General features: G+C 44.1%; 1 protein-coding gene across 2 annotated transcripts; it reads left to right on the top strand.

Moving 5' to 3' along the window:
* Nucleotides 1-18,824: 18,824 nt before the first annotated feature.
* On the top strand, nucleotides 18,825-23,260 carry LOC115670496 (putative respiratory burst oxidase homolog protein H). Of its 2 annotated transcripts, XM_056320135.1 has the most exons (15): nucleotides 18,825-19,291; nucleotides 19,395-19,557; nucleotides 19,628-19,676; nucleotides 19,765-19,878; nucleotides 19,979-20,785; nucleotides 21,111-21,206; nucleotides 21,298-21,413; nucleotides 21,515-21,617; nucleotides 21,743-21,834; nucleotides 21,910-22,066; nucleotides 22,148-22,282; nucleotides 22,417-22,545; nucleotides 22,628-22,706; nucleotides 22,814-22,924; nucleotides 23,044-23,260. In XM_056320135.1, exons 1-14 carry the CDS (start codon nucleotides 18,910-18,912, stop codon nucleotides 22,921-22,923), a joined length of 2,532 nt encoding a protein of 843 aa, XP_056176110.1. In that variant the 5' UTR covers nucleotides 18,825-18,909; the 3' UTR covers nucleotide 22,924; nucleotides 23,044-23,260. The 2 variants fall into 2 exon arrangements, with proteins under 2 accessions (XP_056176110.1, XP_030447654.2); XM_030591794.2 differs by having other exon boundaries at nucleotides 22,814-23,260.
* The last annotated feature ends 845 nt before the right edge of the window (nucleotides 23,261-24,105 follow it).

The following is a 24,105-nucleotide window of genomic DNA, read 5'->3' as shown; positions in this document are numbered from 1 at the left end:
CAGGGTTAATTTAATTGATTTAGTTAACGATATAATTAAGCAGAGTCGATTGCCCGTCAGTTTGTTGGTATCTCATGCCTTTTGAAATGAACTTTGGCTGTCTTTTTTCTTTTCGTTTGCGCCGAATTAAGTTATAACTAAGATACATTGTCCTTTCGATTTGGTATTGGCTTCGCGGCCGGACCCGTTCATCATAAGCTTTAAGTAAAGCATTACAATCTGTCGACCGGGCCTTTTCTTCGAGGTTGACCCTTGATTTGTGTAGACTCGTTTTCGTGGACGATGCGGTCGACGTAGAATCATTCGCACCGCGGAATTTGCGGAAGGGTTCCGGGGACAAGGTGTTGCCAAAGTTGACTATTACTCTGTTTTCTGAACTATGTTTTGCTTGCACGTTTGACGAGCACCAGATATGACCCGGCGTCTAATCTGCAGCAGTTCAAATTACCATGTTGTGGTATATTCCGATGAATGAATGGTTTATTCCTATAGGCCTAATTTTAAAAAAAAAAAAGCATCAATTTTAGGTTGGGTGACAATTCCGGCCCCAATTTTTTTTGTCTCGTAAAAAAACACCAACTTTAGGTGGAGTGACAATTCTAACCCCAACTTTTTTTTGTCTCATAAAAAATCACCAGCTTTCACTTATATTCCAAATCTGGCCTCCTTGACTTAGAACCATTGATTATCCAACTTGACTATTTCACCTCAGCAATAAATCTACATGGCTTGCTGACTAGATTTAAAGCACTATTCATTGTCTTCTTCTCCGAGCCATAGCTTGAAGAATGACGGTGAAATTGTTCGTCTCATTCACTTCATCAGCAAGTAAAAAAGATCTCTAGATTGAATATGTCTGGCCAGTCTTCGTCATTTTGTCATAATCTGAAATTGTAGACCACCGCTCGTCGACATACGTCATGGACGAGATCTACCAAGGTCACGACCATAACCTTTTTTCTCAACCAATGGTGACTTCAAATAGAGAGTCAACGAGAGGCCAGATTTGGAATAATGGTGAAAGTTGGTGATTTTTTACGAGATAAAAAAAAGTTGACACTTAAAGTTGGTGCTTTTTTATGAGACAAAAAAAAAGTTGAGGCTAGAATTGTCACCTAACCTAAAATTTGTGTTTTTTTTTGGAATTAGCCATATATATATATATTTTTCGCTTTTTACTTAATTTAAAGCTCGTGGCAAGTAGACTTTGACTTTATTAAATTTGAAATTTCTAAAACTTTCACAACACTTGCACGAAGACCTTCTCGTATAATTTAAAAAGAAACAGAAAAACCCAAGTTCGTAGAAGGATACATGAATGTGCAAATAGGGATGAGGAAAAAACAAAGAGAAAAAATTTGAATTTAGACATAAAAGGATGATGGTTAGGAAGTGAAAGTCAAAGAAAACACCGATAAGGTAAGGAAAAAGAAGAAGGGATAAGAATCGAAACAAAAGAAAAGGTCAAAATCAAAATAAAATAAAAAGAGAGAAACAACGATGTGGAGCTAAGCTGTCAACGGCGGACTTGGTGGATGCACGGGGGCCTCGACACCACTTGGCCAATGCACATAGGTAATCTGCTATACATAGGTTGTTGGACGTCTCCTGTTCGTTTAAACTTTTGGGTGTACGGTTTGTGACGTTTGTCTAACAGGGCAAACATAAGCATGGCGAATGAAAAGAAGCAATTGAAAATTGTTGCGAGTTGCTGGTGTTCTTGGTGTTGCACTAAGAGTCGGGTAGGGACCCCATGTGAGCTTCCGTATGCGGGTTTAAGTCTACTTTCTAGTTCGATAACAAGCCATCTAGGAAATTTTGTTGAGCGAGAACTAAACTCGAGGTCTAACGCTTCTTGTGACATGCTGCTTAGCCAACTCGTGAGATTACTATCAGTGTTAATAGGATAACGTTTGATTCCCTATATCTAGATTATTAGTTGTCACGACCGAACTCCCGCTTCCCGCTTTTTTTTATCATCGACATGCAAAAAAGGGGGGGCTCGCCTGAAACGTGCTAAGTTTAGGTTTGGGACTTAACTCGGGCTCTCCCAAGCCATATCGCGACTTAGGGTTTAAGTTTTTTAACCTGCAAGTGGTTTATATCAAGGAGTCGCCACTAATCGATTTGGGATGGGTCGATTAGGAACCCAAATAAGGTGATGGGAGAATCACCCTATTCCTACGAACCAGAGATTAAATGAGTTCGGGGGCTTGGTTACACTAGTTGGATAACTAATGCCCTTTCGGTACCTTTTTACCCTGTTCATTTTTTGAAAACATTTGTCAGGCGGTTTGGATTGATTTTAGGATCTTTCTCCTAACATGTGAGGTGATCAAGCGAGTGCATAATCATAAACGATTAGAAGTCAAGATAGATATGCAGCATAAGTTTCTAATCCTAACTAAGTCAGATGACATTCAAAACAAAACAATTCATACAATTATATTTTAATTAAAAACATGCATAATAATAACAAAACAGTAATAAAAGCAACATGCAAAATACTACTGTATAACCCGATAGGCTTATCTAATTTAAACATGGCAATTTATACAATTATAACAACATTGCATAATAATACAACAATAAATTAAAACATTTAGATATACAACATAATTTAAAAAAAAAAAAAAAAAAAAGGAAAATACGGAAGAAGAAGAAGAAAGAAAAGAAGAGAAAAAAAAATTAATTTTTTTAAATTTTTTTATTAATTAATTTTTTTAAAAATAAAATAAAATAAAATAAAATAAACCGGTCGTCGGAGGGACCGGTCTGGCCAACCCGGCGACTGGACCGAGCTATCGGTGCTTCGGATCTGAACCCAAAGGTCACCGAGGGAATTCGGACAACGTTCTCCGACCCGAACCGGCCGGGTAATTATGGGCCGAGGACTGTAGCAGAAAAGAACACGGGCGGCAGCCCAGGGCGAAGGGGGGAGAAAAGGGGTGATAGACGATTACCGAAGGGTCCGGGCCTATTGGCTGAAATAGGTCTGGCGTCAAACCCGCCGGGGGCCGGGTGACACGGCGTGGGGCGGCTCAGTGCCAAGACGGCTCCCAAGAGCTAAGAACGCCGGAGCTTCGGCCGGCGAGATTCGGCGATCTCGGCTGAACGACTCCAAGCCGCCCATGGCTTCGGGTCTTCACCACATAAGACTCACTTACCTTCTCCGACCACCGGGACCGCCATTCGATCGCTCGTTCGCCGGCCGGCGTCCAAAACAAAACTAGCCTCTTTGAGGCATTTCATCGAGCACTTGGCGTGCGCGACTAAAATCGGAGGATTTCGACCTCTTCCGGCGACTTGGTCGGCTCCGACGGCTATGGTTCGCTTCCGACGGTGGCCTGGAGGCGAGGTGGCGGTTGGCGGAGACCAGGCGCGTGGGGGGATTTGCGCGAGAGCGACTTGGCCGCTGCGTAGTCCCGGCCAAACCGTGCAAAACACAACAGGCGGAACAGGGGATGTCGAGGCTCACCCTTGCGACCCGGGGCTACTCCGTGCGGCACCCCAACCTTCCCGTCCTCGCAGCTCCCGTGAACAGGCCGTATTCCCCCGGGGCTCCCCTCGGCGACTTGGGGCTTCCATGCTTGGGCTTACTCGGGCTAGACACTGCAACCATATCGCCTCCGAATACAAGGGTTGATTATGTGCGGCTGTCAGATCACAGGCACGGCGACTCCTGACGGCCCCGCGCACGTCCTTCCGCATGCCACGTCTCCAAATATCTTTTTTCATCTGTCCCTCCCCCTTTATTTCTCTCTATCCCTCTTTTCTCTCTAAAATGGCCGATCGGGCCTCTCTCTCTCTCCGGTTTTTATAGGCGACGACGACGCTCACTCTCTCTGATCTGATCTCCTCCATTAATGGCCTGCACCGGCCTACGCCTATTCAAGATTTTTGTGGCCGATTTAGGCCGGTGCAGGGGGTGCTCCGAGTCAGTGAAGAAGGAAGGAAGAAGGAGAGAGAGGAGGCCCCGGGTTTTCGGGGAGGAGGCCAGTCCCATCGGCGTGCTTCCTTGGCGAACTTCTAACCTGATGGAGACGACGCGCGAGGCGCTCGGCCGTTCGTCGCTCGGGGACGTCGAAAAGAGGAGAATAGGGGAGAGAAGAGAGACAGGTCGGCGTGGGGGAAGAGAAGAGGAAGGGAGCTGGCGGGCCGGGCCCAACCGCACGGGGAAGAAAAAAGAAAAGAAAGAAAGGTGGGCAAATTGGGCCGCGGGAAAAAAAAAGAAAAGAAAAAGGGCCGGGCCCGCGGGGAAAAGAAAAGAAAAAGAAGAAAAGGGCCGGGTCGACCCGACCGACCCACCCAACTCGAAATTTTTTTTTTAAATTGAATTTTTTTTTAAAGTTCTAATAGACCTTATTAATACAAAATGTGCCTAATTTCTATATGCAATGCATTTAAATAGAAATATTTTTTGTTTTAGGAATTAAAGAAAATTAACTCCTAAATTTTGTGCAATTAATTTTGGGCAAATTAAAATAGGTGTCAACAGCTGCCCCTCTTTGAAGGTGAGCTCGCAGAGGTTGAGCTCGTAGATGTTACATTCAAAGATAAAATGACACCTAAATTTGGCCCATGCATGCTCAATGAATGTTATTTTTGGTGAGACCGTGAGTCCCATTTTTTATAATGCGATAAGATGATGCGTACTAAAACAAATAAAAACATATATGGGGCTACTTACCTTGCCGAAGGGTAAGAGTAATTCCGGATAGTTGGTATTGTGTGTCGAGGACCCGGACTGTCTTCGGTGGTTTGTCGCCTATCTTCGGTCGCCTCGACGGGATTGCTTTTGTCTAGTACCCGAACCTTTCTTCGGTCGTCTTGACTGAGAAAATCGCTTGCCTAGGACCCGAACCTATCTTCGGCCGCCTTGACTGGATCTCGTTTGTCTAGGACCCGAACCTTTTTTCGGTCGCCTTGACTGGGGCGCCTAACAGCTTTGGTGAACAGAGGATCGGTCCAATGTTCAAGGGGTACCTAGGGGTCCTCACCTGAGGATTTAATGGTTTGCCTAGTGGGTCCTCGCCAGCAGGTCTTGGAAAGACTCAAATGATGAGCACTGGGGGTCCTCGCCCGAGGATTTGATGGTTTGTCTGGTGGGTCCTCGCCAGCAGGTCTTGAAAAGACTCAAACGATGAGCACCTGGGGGTCCTCGCCCGAGGATTTGATGGTTTGCCTGGTGAGTCCTCGCCAGCAGGTCTTGGAAAGACTCAAACGATGAACACCTGGAGGTCCTCGCTCGAGGATTTGATTCTCGCCAAGGTCTTGAAAAGACTCAAACGATGAGCACGGGTCTCGCCCGAGGATTTGATGGTTTGCTGGGTCTCACAAAAGACTCACGGGGTCGATGGTTTGCCGTGGTCCCGCTTGAAAAGACTCAAACGATGAGCACCTGGGGTCCTCGCCCGAGGATTTGATGGTTTGCCTAGTGGGTCCTCACCAAGCAGGTCTTGAAAAGACTCAAACGATGAGCACACGGGGTCCTCGCCCGAGGATTTGATGGTTTGCCCGGTGGGTCCTCGCCAAAGGGTCTTGAAAAGACTCAAACGATGAGCACCTGGGGTCCTCGCCCGAGGATTTGATGGTTTGCCTAGTGGGTCCTCGCCAGTCTTGGAAAGACTCAAACGATGAGCACCTGGGGGTCCTCGCCCGAGGATTTGACGGTTTGCCTGGTGGGTCCTCGCCAGCAGGTCTTGGAAAGACTCAAACGATGAGCACCTGGGGGTCCTCGCCCGAGGATTTGATGGTTTGCCTGGTGGGTCCTCGTCAGCAGGTCTTGGAAAGACTTAAACGATGAGCACCTGGGGGTCCTCGCATGAGGATTTGATGGTTTGCCTGGTCGGTCCTCGCCAGCAGGTCTTGGAAAGACTTAAACGATGAGCACCTGGGGGTCCTCGCCCGAGGATTTAATGTGAACAGAGGGGGTCAGTCCCATGCTCAGGAGGGATACCATAATAATCGTAGGTACATGGTGAATAGAGGGGTCAATCCAATGTTCAATTGGTGAACAGAGGGGTCAATCCAATGTTCAGGAGGGGTACCATAACAATCGTAGGTACATGGATTTCTAGAACCGGGCATGGGTAGAAAATACTTACCTGGGCACGTTCCTGCCTCTTAAGGGTATGTCTCCTGTCAGACAAGTTTTTTTGTGCAAAGATATACGCATTCATTGGAGAAATAGACAACTGAGGTTATTCTAGAATATCGTATGAAATATCTTGACCAGCAAGTAAAGATGCTTTTCTTTTTCAAAGGAACACCATGTTTATCTTCTGGGTAGTTTGAAAAGAATTCTGATGAAATACCCAGGGTTTCTTACCCGGAGATTTGATGCATCATCTGCTGAATACCCAACCTTTTTCGAGATATCACTTCTTGAGATGATAATGAGGGCTTCTCCAGCGCCCGAATTTCGTGTCCTATCACTGGGGATTAAAACTCTGAGCTGTCAAAGACGATTAGCGCAAACATGCGTGCATTCATCAAGGATAGACAAGCTAGGCTATTCCAGAATGTGTATTTGAAAGTTCATGCAAGATGATTTTGCCATGTTTGCATCACCAAACATCCACCGAGGGTAATTATCAATTGAGACAATTTTCGCTCGCAAGGTGGACTTCTCGAGATGCTGAACGAGAGACCTTCAGTCAGAAAGGACTTTCCACTCACTCTCATTACAAAGGGTTGTTTGTCCCGTCCATTAAGACGGGAACATCGAAAACACTCAATTTGACCGTTATCACATCCATAAGGGTCTGAGTTTTCTCGCAAGCGGTACGACGCTGACAATCTGAAAGGTCTTCTTCAGGGTCGTAATGCTGGCTTGGTCAATAGCTTAACAAAGGTGACTGTCCAAGTCAAGGCCATGAAAGAAAATATTCTGTAATCATTTCCAGGTTTACAAGTCAAGAACCCTGCAAAACGAGATAGAAGTAGTCTTGCTCGCACTTCCTCGAGCATTGTTTATAAACATTTGAAATTCCACGTTAATTCAAGTGCCATAGTCAGAAGAAACTTCGTGAGGGATGTAATGTGGGCTTGGTTTACAAGTTGAGGAACGAAATGATCGTTGGGCTAAAAAATGTGTGTGAGGGTGAGAATTGGTGATCATCTTGGCATCGTCACCAGTCTTTTTCTCCACCATCAAGATCCTTTTGGAAAACTCCCTGGGTAATCCCGTGCTTTGACTTCTTGGACAGCTTTCTCTTGAGGAGCTTCTGCGTCAAGCATTTTCCTGGATACCATTCGATCTCTGTCCCAATTGCTTTCTCAAGAATAGGTTCGTCTTCATCTATCATGTGGCAGATCTTTGTCAAGACAGAATTCTTAAAGTAGGAATTTGTATTGAAGAAGAACTCAAGTTTAAACCCTTTGGGGTCGTCTATTCTACACCACTTAATATCTTTGAGATATTTGAGAGTGCCTTCATTACGCTCAGAGATCTCCTCAGCTAAAACTTCATTGTTTTTCATAGCAGTTACCCAGAAATTAGGGACTCCTTTCTCTTCATCTTTTTCATCGTTTTTCTTCTTCTCTTTTTCTTTTTCTTTGTTTTTTATTCATGGGCATTGGCCTTGCTTTTACCAGGCACACTACTTTTTTATGCCCCTAGTTTTCAGCATTTTTTGCTGTTCTTTTGGTGTTGTCAGGACTAGCCTAAACAAGTTTGAACAGAACAATGTTATTAGGCTCTTGGAGTCTTCATCTTGATTCGGTACTTTGGATCCTGATGCTCAAACTGTGGTGACTTTTACTTTGCCCCGGTGTGGGGGATGATCACCAACTGGGTTCGTACGAAATGAAATTGCCTGCTCAATTGGGCTAGCAAGTGATATAAGTGTATGGGATAGAAGAAGAACTACTCTTCGTCATCCTAGGGCACTTAAATTATCGCGAGAGTTCATCTGTAATAATAACACTCAAAGATTAATGCAAGTGAGAGCAAGAAAATTTCTATTCATCTTTTTCACCTTGTGCGAACGGTTGCGACTGATGATCATAGAAAATTTTAGATATTACAAACTCCTCATCCTTCGTGTCTTGCTCAGTTCCTAGGTGAAAACATCACTGTTATCAATGACATATTGGCATTTTGGACAGGCTTTAGTTTGCTGCTCCTCTTTTGACAAAGCCCTCTTAGCCTCGACCGTCTTGCCGTCGATGGTGTGCTTGTCTTGGAGGACCCTGTCGAGGACCACCGGATCCGTGAAGACGACGAGGCCGAAGCCACGGGGGTGGTGACTGAAAGGGAGGGACGCTCTTCTTGCTCCCTCTGAATTTGAATCCTCCCTGTGATGCCGATTTACCTCAAGCTGCCCCAATGTGGGGTGGTTCTTGACAGGGGTGATTTAAAAGGAACCTCCGAGTGTATGGGCCCAAAAAATGGTCAAGCAAAGGATCAATGATAGTGTATGGGGCAGAGAAATAAACTACCTCTCGTCATTTTGGCTACCGTACCTTATGTGAGAAATCCCTTTACCTTGTAGAAATGAAACCTTTTCGCTCATCTTGCTAGGGTTTGATACGTGAGAATGTGTATAGACTAAGGATTGCCTCTCATCATCCTGACACACCTCGTTCAAAACATCGGAGCAGTTCGACACCATTCGTCGAATTGTCAAAATTTTCACAGGGAATTGGTGAATTGAACAGGTAAAATGATCATGCAAAATTCCGTTCCACGATACATGCGATGCACTTGGAGGAAGGTTAAGCATTCATTTGCTTTAACATGTTTTCTCTTCCTTTGTTTCTTTGTACTCTTGTGAGAAAAGTTTTTAGGGAAAGAGATACTTACCTATGCTGCAATAGTAGGGTAAACCTACAAGGTAATAAGAAAGACCGTGTTAATGAATGGCTCTTCGAGGGACAGGAATTGGGAACGATACAACATTACCCTTCGTGATTCCCTTCATTTGAGATTAAATTGACAACTCCTTGAGTTTTTTTTTTCGGATGTTGATAATTCTCTTCTGACAAAAACATGAGCTTATGTTAGAAATGAGATGATTAAGGGTAAATTGGGAACGATACAATTTACCCTTCTTCCATTTTGCCTTCAAAGCTAGCAGAGTCTTTTCTCCTCTCATGGTTGGTTTCGAAGTTCGAATGAAATCCTCTATAATTAGGGGTGTTTCCAAATAGACAGTCCTATTGTCAGTGCATGCTGTGTCAATGCGGTCCCGGCATGTTGAGGAGTTTCTTGTAAATGCTCTGATTCTTGATTGCACAGGGCATGTGCAATTGCTTGCATGGGGATCTTCGCAGCAAAGCTAATTTCTGCTTTAAATGTCTTTGACTGATGTGGGCATGACTAACGTCGAGACTTCCATGATTGGCGGGATTAGGATTGGCTCTATCTTGTCATATGCAAAGTCCTTTCCAGCTGCTTGTACAGGACCTTCATTCAAATTTGTCCTATATAAAAGGAAAGAATGTATTATTTTTATGCTAAAGTGGGTAAACTTTAGGAACGAAATACACCATTTTTTATGAACCGGGGGATTGCATGCCCCCTAGTCTACTCTCCAAATTAAGCATTCTTTCGTCGTGTTTCATTCAAGAGGTCCTAACATTGGTGCTCTATCCGGCTTGCTAGCACGTTGGCATCTAGCAGGCTTCTCAGTTTGTCACCTGTAAAAGAAAAGGGACGGAATGTCATTTCCAAAATTTATTAAGGAATAAGACATACCTTTTTCTTTCAAAAGGGGTAATCTCTTCTTGATCTACCCCCGACTTTTGTATGAAATGATGTTTCGCTCATCATGGAGTCAAGAAATGCTCAGCATTCTCTTTGACTCTCTAGGCCTGATATCACCCACCGGTAGTAATGAGATTTGCCCCATGTTTCATTTTGAAGGTTGGCTGATCTTTGCTCGGACTGTCCTTATTGGATTAGTCGATTTGTGATCATTACCAGGGGCTGATGTGCTCTTCAGTTTGTGTCATTTCCAAATATCCCCTTTGTAATAACAAATCAAAACGTAGTATGCTCTGAGACACGAAATGAGCGAGTTAGAAAAACAAACAGGGCTATGAGCATGCACGCTTTTCCACCACCGTTCTTTTTTTCGGCCCTTTTGAAAAATGATAAAACGTTTGTTTTATTTTCAAAAGCTTAGAAACAAGGAAGCATGAGGAAGCCCGGGCCTCATAACACTTTCCTTTTCATGGCTGGATATCATCAACGGGCCGGTTTGGGATACTACCTCATGCCCTCAAAACATTATTTATTTACAATACATGGATTTACAACCTCAAAAGAGGGAGAGTTCAAAAAGACATTTCTTCCAGCAGAAATGACGTCAAAAAACAAAATACAAGGATAGCCCCTTTTCCGGGGATTCATGCAGAAGAGAGAAGAGGAATTCTACTTAAGCGGGCTTGCGCCCATTCCCTCCACTAGTCAGAATGAGAAAGTCTTGGTGTTCAACAGGTTTTGAATTCGGTGCTTAAGAGTATAGCACCCATTAGTTGAATGACCCACCTCGCCCATGTGATAATCACACTTTTCAGACGGATTGTAGTTTGAAAAGCTCTCAGGATTAGGTCGCTTTGGTTCAGTGGAGAGCAGCCCCTTCTTCCAGAGTATTGCCATCATCTGAGACGGAGGTCCTGGGAGGGGAGTGAACTGTCTCCGGTTGTTCTCTTTTGTGATGGAGGGATACTAGGCTTGTATTGTTCATGTTGCATGAACTTTGGGCATAGGATGCTCAATTCCTTAGGATTAGGGGACTCGTGGACATTGTCAACTATGACATCTTTACCCTTTTGGTTGACACTGGATGGCTCCATTTGAATCATCACCCCTGGTCTTGGATAGCAAAACGGAGTCATGGTGAGTTGGTCTAAGCGGACCGACAGATGTTCCACTTGTTTCGAGAGTTGTCGAAGAAAGGCGAAGACTTGCTTCATTTCGGTCTCCATGTCCGCCACACGAGTTGTCATATCTTTTTCAGCCATTTTTACTTGGCGGGTTGGTATAATTCGTAATTACCTGTTTAAAAAAATGGCAACGAATGAGTATAAAATCTCATAAATGATCAGTCCATGACTTGGTCTAGTATTGTATCTAGCTATCAGATATTTTTTATTTGCAAAAAAAATAAGAGAAGCGAAAAAGTTTTTTATTTATATATTCATTACAAACGGCGTCCCCGGGGTTCGAACCCCTATCGCCTCGGACCGCCTTCATTCCCGGGTACCACCAGCCGGGCGCCGGTAGTGTTACCGGGGTGCATTTTTTTTATTTATACACAATTTTCTCCTTTTTTTTGAAAATGACAAGAAATCGTATGGGAAAACAATGATTTGTAATGTGTTTATAAAAATAAAGGTACGAATTGGAAGTAAGTATTCTGAAAAAATTTTAGTAATTATTTCTTCCAAAGCGATTACGGTATTAAATCCACAACTAACCTAGACTATTCATGGACCGACCGGGATATACAAAAATAAATAAATTGCAAAGTGCATGAATAGAAAACTTACTTTACTAGGAACCATGGCAATCACAGAGACATGCGCATGAAAAGTGAGGTTTGATTTCTATTTAGACTGGTTCAACAAAGTGAAGCTAAAATGGTGCCTGACCGTCGTAGTCTCGCGTTGGTGTCAAGTCCTTTTAACCTCGGCCAAATCGAAAGGAATACCTTATAGTCACGCGAATAGCGGCTAAAGATATTTCTTTACGATTTTTTTAGAAATAAATTTCGGGGAAAAGAAAGGCAACCTCTACATCGCGGGCTCGCGTTTGAGGTCGTATCTTTCTTAATACCATCCTAAAATGCCCTATTGCGGCCCGGGTCCGGCAGCGTGGTTGTGTGTGCAATAGTGTAGTGCTAAATCATTAAAGCACGCACAACAATTCATAAATAATCAATTTGAACCTGCAAGAACAAATAACACCTTAATGTTAGGGTCATACCTGGAATTCTTGCTGCCAAACAAAAATTATTTTTGAACAGGATAAAATTTTTGGCTTAAGTCCACTTTAATAAAAATGCAATTCCCCAGCGGAGTCGCCAGTCTGTCGCGACTGAACTCCCGCTTCCCGCTTTTTTTATCGTCAACATGCAAAAAAGGGGAGGCTCGCCTGGTACGTGCTAAGTCTAGGTTCGGGACTTAACTCGGGCTCTCCCAAGCCCATACCATATCGCGACTTAGGGTTTAAGTTTTTTAACCTGCAAGTGGTTTATATCAAGGAGTCGCCACTAATCGATTTGGGGTGGGTCGATTAGGAACCCAAATAAGGTGATGGGAGAATCACCCTATTCCTACGAACCAGAGATTAAATGAGTTCGGGGGCTTGGTTACACTAGTTGGATAACTAATGCCCTTTCGGTACCTTTTTACCCTGTTCATTTTTTGAAAACATTTGTCAGGCAGTTTGGATTGATTTTAGGACATTTCTCCTAACATGTGAGGTGATCAAGCGAGTGCATAATCATAAACGATTAGAAGTCAAGATAGATATGCAGCCTAAGGTTCTAATCCTAACTAAGTCAGATGACATTCAAAACACAACAATTCATGCAATTATATTTTAATTAGAAACATGCATTATAATAACAAAACAGTAATAAAAACATGCAAAATACTACTGTATAACCCGATAGGCTTATCTAATTTAAACATGGCAATTTATACAATTATAACAACATTGCATAATAATACAACAATAAATTAAAATATTTAGATAAACTACATAATTAAAAATAAATAAAAAAAATTTTGAAATTTTTTTTTTAAAAAAGGAAAATACGGAAGAAGAAAGAAAAGAAGAAAAAAAAGGGGTGAAAAAACAGGGGTGAACAGGGATGTCGTGTGGCCGGGAAGGCTCACCATTGGTTGACCGGGTTTGGACCGGATCGACTTTCGAGGACTTCCAGTCAATAAAGTGTGGGGGCGACTCGGACGAACCGGCTGCTGGCTTCCACTCGCGGCGCTCCGCGTACTCTCACGCGGGAGCTCTCTCTCTTTCTCGTTTCTCTCCTACGACTCTTTATCTCTCGTTTTTCTCTCTAAATGGCCGATCGGGACCGCCATCCCTCGCTCGTTATAGGGCGACGCGAGGCATTTCTCGATGACTCCTCATTAAAATCAGCGACCTCTTGCGACTTGGTCGCTCGCCTATGGTCAGATTTTGGGGGGCCGGACCAACGTCGGTGGCGGATTCGCGCGTGCTCGCGAGTCCGAATCGTGCAAAAAACGGTGAAGAGGGAGTCGTGGAAGGCTCCGGTGCGTTGACTTTCGGGGCTTGGGATCGGGCGACGGCGCTGGCCGCAGCTCGCGGCGTATCCTCTCTCTCTACTTCTCTCCTTCTCTATCTCTGTTTTTCTCTCTAAAATGGCCGAGCGTCGCTCTCTCCCGGACGCGCTCACTCTTCTCGATCTCTTTCATTATGGCGACGCCTATTCAGATTTTTGTGGCCGATTTAGGCCAGTGCAGGGGGTGCTCCGAGTCAGTGAAGAAGGAAGGAAGAAGGAAAGAGAGGAGGCCCGGGTTTTGGGGAGGATGGGAGGCGCCTTAATGGCCGGTCCCATGGCGTGATTCCTTGCGAACTCCGACTGATGGAGACGTCGCGGAGGCGCTCGGCCGTTCGTCGCTCCGCGTGCGAGGAAGAAAAAGAAAAGAAAGAGAAAGGTGGGTCAAGCGGGCCCGCGCAGGGGGAAAAAAAAAGAAACAAAGGTGGGCTGGGCCCGCGCGGGGAAAAAAAAGAAAAAGAAAAGGGCCGGGCCCGTGCGGGGAAAAGAAAAGAAAACTCGAATTTTTTTTTTTATTTTAAAAAATTGAATTTTTTTTAAGTTCTAATAGACCTTATTAATACAAAATGTGCCTAATTTCTATATGCAATACATTTAAATAGAAATATTTGTTGTTTTAGGAATTAAAGAAAATTAACTCCTAAATTTTGTGCAATTAATTTTGGGCAAATTAAAATAGGTGTCAACATTAGTAAATGGAGACTTTCAAATGAATGCAAGAGGTATAAGATAATAGTAGGGGAAATTATCAAAAAAGTCATAAACCAATCGCGTTTGTCCATATTAAATCATAAACCTTTTTAATTTGGCCAATTTAATCCTAAACCTTTTGACGATTTGTTAATTATGTCATTCCGGTTAATTTTGGTCGGAAATCGCTAATGTGGATGCCTACAGTGCCACGTAGAATGGCTAGCGCTGACGCGGACGAATTTTATAATTTTTTTTAAAAAATTTAATTCTTTTCTTCTTTTTTTCTTTCTTTCTTTTCCTTTTTCTTCTTCTAAGCCCAACGAGTGCCAACGACCCTTGCTGGCAACTCGCGGCCCTCATCCAGTGGCCGTCTTGACGAGGGCCAGAACCCTCATTCGCGATCAACGAGGGCATGTTAGCACCAATTGTCCTACATGGCACTGTTGCATCCATGTCAGCGATTTCTAGCCAAAATTGGCCGAAAAGACTGAATTGACAAATCACTAAAAGGTTTATGACTAAATTAGCTAAATTGAAAGGTTACAAGTGTAATAAGTTTATAACTTTTTGAATAATATTATTGATAATAGAACATACTTACCTATATTAACCCTAGCTAATTTTTTGGTAGCCGTGTCATTGTTACATGGCCAACATGTCATCATTTTATTAAAGATTACCTAAATTCTAGTTAAAGTGCGTCGATCACAAATTAAAAATAAAGTTCATTGGAAGATTGCGACATAAGTTTAGGAGTATAATTGCAAAATCTCCTATAATATAGCAATCATAAGTGAAATTTAGGGATAAGTACAGCGCAAGTGCCATAACTTTTGTACGGAGGACACTTAAGTGCCATAACTTTTTTTTGGCTCACTTGAGTGCCATAACTTTAAAAAAAATGATCACCTAAGTGCTACTTACAAGCTGATCGTGAGGGCCCAAAACCGCGGCTTTTCCGGTCGAACGGTGACCTTCCCGGCGAGGCGAGCACCACCAGATTGAAGAGGGGGTGTCGGTGAATCATTCTATGGCTTCCGTTCGTATCGGAATTTCCGTTTTAGCCTCCGTTGGTTGACGATCAGCATTTGTACTAAAATGCCTTCGTGGAAGCTAAACGGAACATTTATCGACGATAAAAATGCTTGTAGTCACAACCATACCCCTCGACAAGTCTGGTCATGAAGGTCCGAACAAAGCGCAGGTTTCACCTCACGACCAACCTTCGACAAGTGAACCTTTTCCGGCGAGGTGACCCACAGCGAGAAGAGGGGGTATCGGTGAATCATTCCATGGCCTCCGTTCGTCTCGAAATTTCCGTTTTAACCTCCATTGACGAAGGTAAAAATGCTTCATAGTCACACAAATCGGCTCGATAAATTGTGTGACTACGAAGCATTTTTACCTTCGTCAACGGAGGCTAAAACGGAAATTTCGAGATGTACGGAGGTCATGGAATGATTCACCGACACCCCCTCTTCAAGCTGGTGGTGCTCGCCTCGCCGGGAAGGTCACCGTTCGACCGGAAAAGCCGCGGTTTCGGACCCTCACAATCAGCTCGTAAGTGGCACTTAGGTGATCATTTTTTTGAAAGTTATGGCACTCAAGTGAGCCAAAAAAAAGCTATGGCACTTAAGTATCCTCCGTACAAAAATTATGGCACTCACGCCGTACTTACCCGTGAAATTTATATCTTAAAAGTTATGACATTTGCCAACAATACTTTTATGGGTCGATAATTCAAACTAATAGATCTAAACTTTAACTAAACTCATCAGACCCTTACGACCATCTACTCCTTTTCTTTTACCTCAAGAATGAAAAACTACCAACACATTGCTAAAGTTAGAAACCGTGTGAATCGAATTGGAATAGGGGTGATTGATTCCAAAATGGAAACGATAACTGGACCGGGAGGACCAATTGATCCTAGGACCGGAACTGGTCACTTTTTTTTTTTAACGAATGCACATGGCCATACGGAGAGGAGGAATAAAGGTCGCTCTTGACTCCCTAACATTGAGCGAAATTGTCACTCAAGACGTGAAGAGTTTGCAAAATGATGTTGCAATGTCTCACTGCCGATGCCTAACCATTTGGGCCTATTAATCGGAAACCAATAATTTCGAAAGTCTCTGTGCTCAATGCTAAGAGGGGCCAACATAGAGCGACTCGACTCGATCCCGCCGTCACCTACTCAAGCCATCGGTGTTGCTCAGAGAAGTCTGCCGTCCCTTATCTCTCCAGCTCTCCCCCCACATTTTGGCCTCTACGATGGCTTGCTCGCACTCCAGCTCCTTGCCTAGCATCGTTGTCGTTTCGTTCGGAGATTTGTCCTCGTGCGCTTTCTTTGTGCTGACCTTGGGGGATGCGTGGGGATGATACTTCTGGGACGCCAAGTAATCGAGAGCGAGCACGACTTCGTTGATGGGAGGACGCTTGTTCGGCTCTTCTCTAATGCATATTGCCATCATGTTCACATTTTACTAATTTTTTTTGAAGAAATAAAAAAAATAAAAAATGTATATGTAGTTGATCTAGACCCCGTTTGGTTCAGCATTTGAAATGAGCATTGAGGCTCTAAAGTCCCTTGGCCAAATGTAAATGGCGTTTGGCAATTTTTTTGGAGCACTTTGGGGAAATGCAATTGCATTTCCAAAGGACTTTAATGGTGCGTTTGGTTCAGTTTTGGGAAGGGGCTTTCGGCCTCGAAAGCTCCTTCCCAAAATGCTGAACTGTTTGGTTCAACTTTCGACCTAGCATTGGCCAAATGCTAGCATTTGGAAATCAGCTTTCGGCTTTCGGCATTCCACAAATGCTGAACCCAAATTTTTTGTCCTCAAACTACCCTAACTTATTTTGGCTTATTCCGGTTTCACCCCTCTTGTTACTGTTCATCTTCTTCGTGAGGCGGCTGGCGAGGGAGGCTAGCAAGGGCGACCGACACCGGATCGAGCCGGCGAGGTCGTAAGACCCAAGCGACGGCCGCCTGAGGTCGCGCGACCGCCCAGGCGCCGCCTGCCTGGGTCGCGCGAGGCCGTCGGCCGCCTGGGTCACCCGGGCCTCGGGCGACGGCCGCGGCGGTAGATCCTGGCTCGCACGGGGTCGCTGACGACCTCCGGCGACTGGCCGCGGGCCGCGAGATCTAGCTCGCCAGCGGCCGTAGGCCTTCGTCGGTCGCCGGCTCCGGCGAAGGGTAGGGTAGGGTTTTTTGTTTTTTAATAAAAAAAATAATTCCCAAAGCTCTTTTGCAAAAAAATTTTACCAAACACTACTTGGGCCAAAGTAGCTTTACAAATGATGTTTTACAAAACGCCACTTACATTTTCCTAAAGGGCTTTAACCTAAAGGTATTTGTATTCTCCCAAGTAGCATTTTGAAAGTTGAACCAAACGCACCCTAAAGGCCTTTAGCCCAAGGCAAGTTTAGAGATACTTTGACAAGTTGAACTTTTGGAATTTAAGATTACTGTTCATCGTAGCACTTTTCATCTTCTCCAAGCAACAGGTCCAACGGCCGCCACCTGAGGGGTTGCGCAATTTCGACGACCACCGATTGGGGGTCGCGCGACCTCGGCAACCGCCGCCTGAGATCGCGCGACCCCAGGCGGCGGTCACCGAGGTCACGTGACCCAGGAGACCGTCGCCTGGGGTCGCGCGACCTCAGGCATTGCCTAGGTCGCGTGACTGGCCAAACGTTGCCTGGGTTGGGCGACCCAAGCGACATCGCCTGAGGTCGCCCGACCTCAGGTGTCACCTGGGTTACACAACCCAAGCGTGGCTGGCCGGCGACCAGACTTGGTGGTTGGCCGGCGACCTCCGACGGCTGGTGGCTGAGCTCCACCTCAAACGTTTTTTTTTTAAATATTAGCAAAAGTCCTTTACAAAATATAATTTTTACCAAATGGTATTTAGGCCAAAGCTACTTTCAAATGTGATTTTAAAATACACTTACCAAACACTGCTTGCATTTCGAAAAACCTCTTTAGCCCAAAGGCTTTTGCATTTTGCCAAAGGCATTCTCCCAAAGCCGAACCAAATGGGCCCTAGTTGGTCCGGTTTTTCTTTGGAATCGGGAATTGGACCGCCCAAACACCAATTCCACTTTTGGGAACCGGGAATCGAACCCAACTGGCCACTTCAGTCCAATCCAGGTGGTTTCCGGTTCAGGTAATCCGTTTTGCACACCCCTAAATTGGGAGTATTGCATAAAGAGTATAATTTCACTAAACCAATCCGATCCGATCATATTTCATGAATTTATATGAATTCTACACTGTAATTGATTTCGTGTACCACATTGTTTATGAGTATGATTACCTCTGTTCACCGCATCACCCATTGATAACGACGGACCGAGTACTTGCATTCTCTGTATCTCTCCTAGTTAGACATTCCCTAAAACTATTATTCTCGCCACCAGAGATGGAGGGAGGGCAGACAGACATGCAAAAGACCGGTCAGGGATTGACAGTTCTCGCAGAGAGCATCTTCCTCGAGGAGATGATCGCGCTGGGTCAGGTCAACTCCTCCCATCCGGAGATGTGCCTCTCCCCCAGATTACGCGAGACTGCACAACCAACCCGCCAACCTCTCGAAATCTTTTATCATTTGTTCCCCGGTTTGAAATGGCGAATTCAATGCACTCTGGGACGAACCAGACACGACCTTATGCAGGACGACGTGCACACGACTCGGGATCACGACACTTAGGAAAAAGGATTTACATTAGAAACGATGAATCTTTCATGGGTTGTCAAAACAAGAATGGAACTTCCCCACACTCGGTTTCGTTCCTATTTTTAGACAACTGACTAAAATAACTGGACATCTCGAGTCCTTGACCCTTTCATTTCATCTCATCCCATCTCTCTCTCTCTCTCTCTCTCTCTCGGACTCTCAGATCTTACACGACCCACTTTCGAGCACCTGGATCTTCCATGGAGAGAGTGGAAACGGGGAACTCCTCGAAATGGATTCTGGAAGGCATCGAGGTGGATGACATGGTTGATGCGCCCTTCGACAGCTCCAGCAAGAGTGGTGTTCGTAACAGCAGTCCCACTTCCAAGGTGAGCGATGAGGCATTGTTCACCTGGAACTTGAGCAGCACGAGAAAGGGAAACGAATTTCAGGGCATGGCGTCCACGGCATCTAGAATGAGAAGGGCCGAGTCCGGCGCGAAGAGAGGGCTCAAGAGCTTGAGGTTCCTGGAGAGGACCGTCACAGGGAAGGAAGTGGACGCTTGGAAGTCCGTGGAGAAACGTTTCAACCAATTCGCAGTCGATGGGAGGATCTCAAAAGACAAATTCGGGACCTGCATTGGTAATTCGACGCTTTGACTTGGAAACCCCTAGAGGGGGTCCTGCTTGAAATCTAACTTATCCGGGGAAAAAGAGCTCATGGGTGGCGAAATGCTGTGTTGCAGGAATGGGAGAATCCAAGGAATTTGCGGGGGAGCTGTTTGATGCATTGGCGAGGCGCAGGAAGATATACTCGGAGAACGGGATTACTCAGGAGGAAATGAGGGTGTTTTGGGACGATATGAATAACCGGGACATAGATTCACGGCTTCAAATCTTCTTTGACATGTAAAGAACTGCGCTTTCTCTGTCTCTGTGTGTGTTTGTTCACAGGAAACTAACTTCACTAGTGTTTCAGGTGTGACAAAAATGGCGATGGTAAGCTCTCCGAGGAAGAGGTGAAGGAGGTGAGAGATAGTAACTTCCCAAAATCTCCTCTTCTTGCGTGTTTGAACGCTAATGGATAATCTTTTCCTTATTATTCTGGTGAGTAAGGTAATCATATTGAGCGCTTCAGCGAACAAGCTGTCAAACCTCAAGCAGCAAGCCGCATCCTATGCCGCACTGATCATGGAAGAGCTCGACCCTGACCATCTCGGGTATATTGAAGTGAGTGGAAGTCTAGAGCCATTCCTTGTGAAGTGCATATTTGTGTGTTTAGCTATCGGGTCCGCTCTCTCTCTCTTCCTAATTTCGCAAGCTTAAGCAGATGTGGCAACTCGAGACTCTATTGAGAGAGATGGTGAGCTCTGAAGAAGCCAACAAGCTGGCCAAGAAAACCCACACTCTCACAAGGACCATGATTCCGAGACGATATAGGACTCCGATCAGCAAATTTCTGTCGAAAACCATGGAATTTCTCCAGGAGAACTGGAAGAGAGTGTGGGTCGTGTCACTTTGGTTAACCGCAAATTTGATCCTCTTTGTCTGGAAGTTCCATCAATACAAGAAGAGAGAGATATTTCAAGTCATGGGTTACTGTGTTTGTTTTGCAAAGGGCGCGGCTGAGACACTCAAATTCAACATGGCTCTTATTCTCTTCCCTGTGTGTAGAGGGACGCTCACGAAACTTAGATCAACCGCCCTCAGTAGGATGTTTCCTTTCGACGACAATATTAATTTCCACAAGCTGATAGCACTGGCAATAGTAATTGGGACGGCGATACATGCTATTATGCACGTTTCTTGTGATTTCCTGAGACTAATTTCGTGTCCTAAGCCAAAGTTTTATAGGTATGCGGGGCCTTATTTCGATTACAAGCAGCCGAGTTACTTGGATCTAGTTGAGAGTATTCCGGGAGTTACCGGGATTATAATTACCGTTTTGATGGCTTTCTCTTTCACGCTGGCCACGCATTCATTTAGAAGGAATGTCATCAAGTTGCCTTGGCCCTTCCACCATCTGGCCGGGTTCAATGCCTTCTGGTACGCTCACCATCTGCTGTTCCTGGTCTATGCTCTCCTGATAGTGCACGGCTACTTCCTGTTTCTGAGTAGGCACTGGTACTCAAAAAGCGTAAGTATGATTATGCACTTGAACTAAATCATCCTTTCTATACTTCTTGGCTAATCATACTTTTATTTGTTCATGAGCCTGTCAGATAATTTTGACCAAAAAAAAAAAGAATCTGTCAGATAATTTTACTGCAACAACAGAACAGTTTCTGCTTAATAGAATGTTTGTATTTGATGCGATGCTTAACACATGATTCTCAATTCATTGCAAACTCGAATTTGATTAGCTTAAAATGTCAAAGAACTTTGTCAGATGACATTGCTCCACCTGGTTTCGTGCTAATGAAAGAAAGCAATCATGAACTGTTAAATTTCTTCCTGTGCAGACATGGATGTATCTCTCTGGTCCTTTATTACTCTATGTTAGCGAGAGGATTTTCACAGCTATTGATGAACGCAACCATCGTGTTAATGTTATCAAGGTCAGTAATTTTACAGCTCTTCTGCATTAGATTCTCCAAGTCCCAGGAACATATACAAATGCTTATAAACTGTATATATTGGTAATTGCAGGCAACCATATACACAGGAAATGTTTTGGCATTGTACATAAGCAAACCCCCAGGATTCAAGTACAAAAGCGGAATGTATATGTTTGTCAAGTGTCCAGATATTTCAACTTTTGAGTGGTAAAACATTGCATTACCTCAACAACAAACTAAACAAAGTCTGTTGATACCTAGCTGCACATTTTCTTAAATTGATCTGATTGAATTCTCACTTGTCACAGGCATCCTTTCTCCATCACTTCTGCGCCAGGAGATGACTATTTGAGCGTCCACATACGAACCTTGGGAGACTGGACCACGGAGCTAAAGAACAGATTCGCGCAGGTTAACAGATTATGGTGCTATCGCTAGAAGTTTAGACGCTATCTTGCACTCTTGCTCGCTTCTTGATCTTAGATGCCTGTGGCTTTTTGTTTCCACTTTTTAGTGCTAAGTCAGAAGAATTGCAGGTTTGTGAGCCACCGAACAAACCAGCAGGAAGGGGAAGTCTAGTGAGACTTCAAACGAAGGCGGTCTCGGATTATGATCACACAGAAGTCAGGTGGAGAGAAATTTCCGTGATCTCCTCTCATGGCTTTGACGATGTTGAATCTCATAATTCTCTTTAATATTACAGATTTCCGAAAATCCTCATTAAGGGACCATATGGGGCCCCGGCTCAGAACTACAAAAAGTATGACATCCTTTTCCTCATCGGTCTAGGGATCGGGGCAACCCCGTTTATCAGCATTTTGAAGGACCTCCTCAACCAGATCAAGCCGAATGAAGAAAACGTGAGCCAAAAGTTTATTAACTGAATACACCAACAAGTTTAACAGGACAAGTAATAAACAGGATGAGTTGACTCCATGCAGGATCCTGCACAAAGTATACCAGGTGCGAATAAGAAGGCACCAGAAAGAGCATACTTTTATTGGGTGACAAGGGAACAGGGCTCGTTTGAATGGTTCAAAGGTGTGATGGATGATATCGCAGAGTATGACCATAATGTAAGTTCCGAAACAAAGAAAAGCATGCTTTGTGACCACCACACCCTCTTATGTTTACACACTCATTCTCATGACAGCACATCCTCTTCTGTTTACATCATTCTCACCGTTTACTGGTCTGATGAGTTGAGCAGCATATTATAGAGATGCACAACTATTTGACGAGTGTATACGAAGAAGGAGATGCGCGGTCGGCGCTTATCGCGATGGTGCAGAAGCTGCAGCACGCTAAGAATGGAGTGGATGTCGTCTCAGAAAGCCGGGTATATGCCTTTAGTTATTAATTTATTATGCCTGTGATCATCTAATTTATGTCCAGCTCTTTTCTGACATACGTGCACACAGATAAGAACGCATTTTGCAAGGCCTAATTGGAGAAAGGTGTTCTCCCAAATGGCTAGTGCTCATCCTTCTTCTCGAATAGGTACTGGTTTTGATTTGCAGCCGTAGAGAAATGTCGAAATGCACATAGGTGATGAGATTGTTCTCATTCTGGCTTTTGCCTCTAATGTGGAAATGGGACCCTTGCAGGTGTTTTCTACTGTGGAAGTCCGACGCTTACTAAGCCATTAAAGAAGCTTTGTCAAGAATTCAGCCTAGACTCGTCGACCCGTTTCCATTTTCACAAGGAAAACTTCTAGAGTAGGGATCTAACATTGTAAAATTTTGGCATCCATCGCGATGGTCTTTCCTAGCTAGAAACTCGTCCCCACAGAGTATTTACACCGGGTCGGCTCCTGAGCTTCCCTGCTTGATCACAGAAACCAGAGATGATCTATGTTCGAGATGCAGCAAAAGCTACAGCGTGGGAAAGATTCCTGATTCGGAGATGCTGGCCGACCAGTTTCCTGGTGGCAATGGTCGCCGATCCGAGATTACACAGTGAACATAGTCCTTGTATCATGTGCCATAGAATAGATAGTGAGTTTGTAAATTGACTGTTTATCCAGAGAATGGTGTATGCATCATTTAACCACAGATGTGAAGCTCTAAACCGAATGGTTCCTTTTACTGAGCGAGTGAAAGATCCCAGGCTTTCAAGCCAAATCTGGGCTGGCCTTGCACTAGAGCAAACTTCAGTTCCCTGAATGGAATTATTTTCCATAGGTGATACAAATGTAAAGTGATAGTCAAGTTTTAAACATCCTTGGTAAATAAAAAAGTGATCGGGTAACTTATTAGTCCGATCAATTATTATTAAGTTACCAATGAAATAACAATTTTAACATTCGCAAACCCAACAATGGATTATCACTTGTTTTTAGATTTTATAAGCGAGCGCGTACTTAAATTACTTACCATAACTTACGAACAAAATAACTAATTTACCATTATAAATACCTGGTAGATTTTAATATTGTTTCGGTTTTACGAGTAACAACGCATATTAGTTCGTTCAACTGTCAGTACATTTGTTTATTATACATAATTTCGGCTCCAACCAGGCCGTTAAGGCTTTTAGTACCTAAAGTATGAAAGACCGGTCCGGTCAATCCAAGCATAACATAGACCAAAAATCTCAGCCCTAACAACCACGTACAAGAACCGAGCGAGGGCAAGACGACCCTCGCTTCGATAGGGGAACATCAGAAGAGATTGAAAAGTCAGGAAACAACTTAACATGTGCAAAACTTGAGAGGTAAAACATAATTCACCATAATTTATTGGACAGATTTGCCCTCCATAAGAGAGCATATTAGTCACGCGACAGGTACATGTTGGAGCTCCAGTAAAAAAAAAATAATCGAAGTTACTAATCTCAAGAACTTATGGACAATGCAAAAATTGAAAAGTCAGGAGAGAATTTATAATTAATATCAAAA

The sequence above is a fragment of the Syzygium oleosum genome, unplaced genomic scaffold (assembly GCF_021117445.2).
Source record: "Syzygium oleosum isolate NSW1041296 unplaced genomic scaffold, Sole_v2.1 Sole_v2.19, whole genome shotgun sequence".
Taxonomy (NCBI): Eukaryota; Viridiplantae; Streptophyta; class Magnoliopsida; order Myrtales; family Myrtaceae; genus Syzygium; species Syzygium oleosum.
Note: the sequence above shows the minus strand (reverse complement) of the source record. Positions and strands in the feature narration are given on the sequence as shown.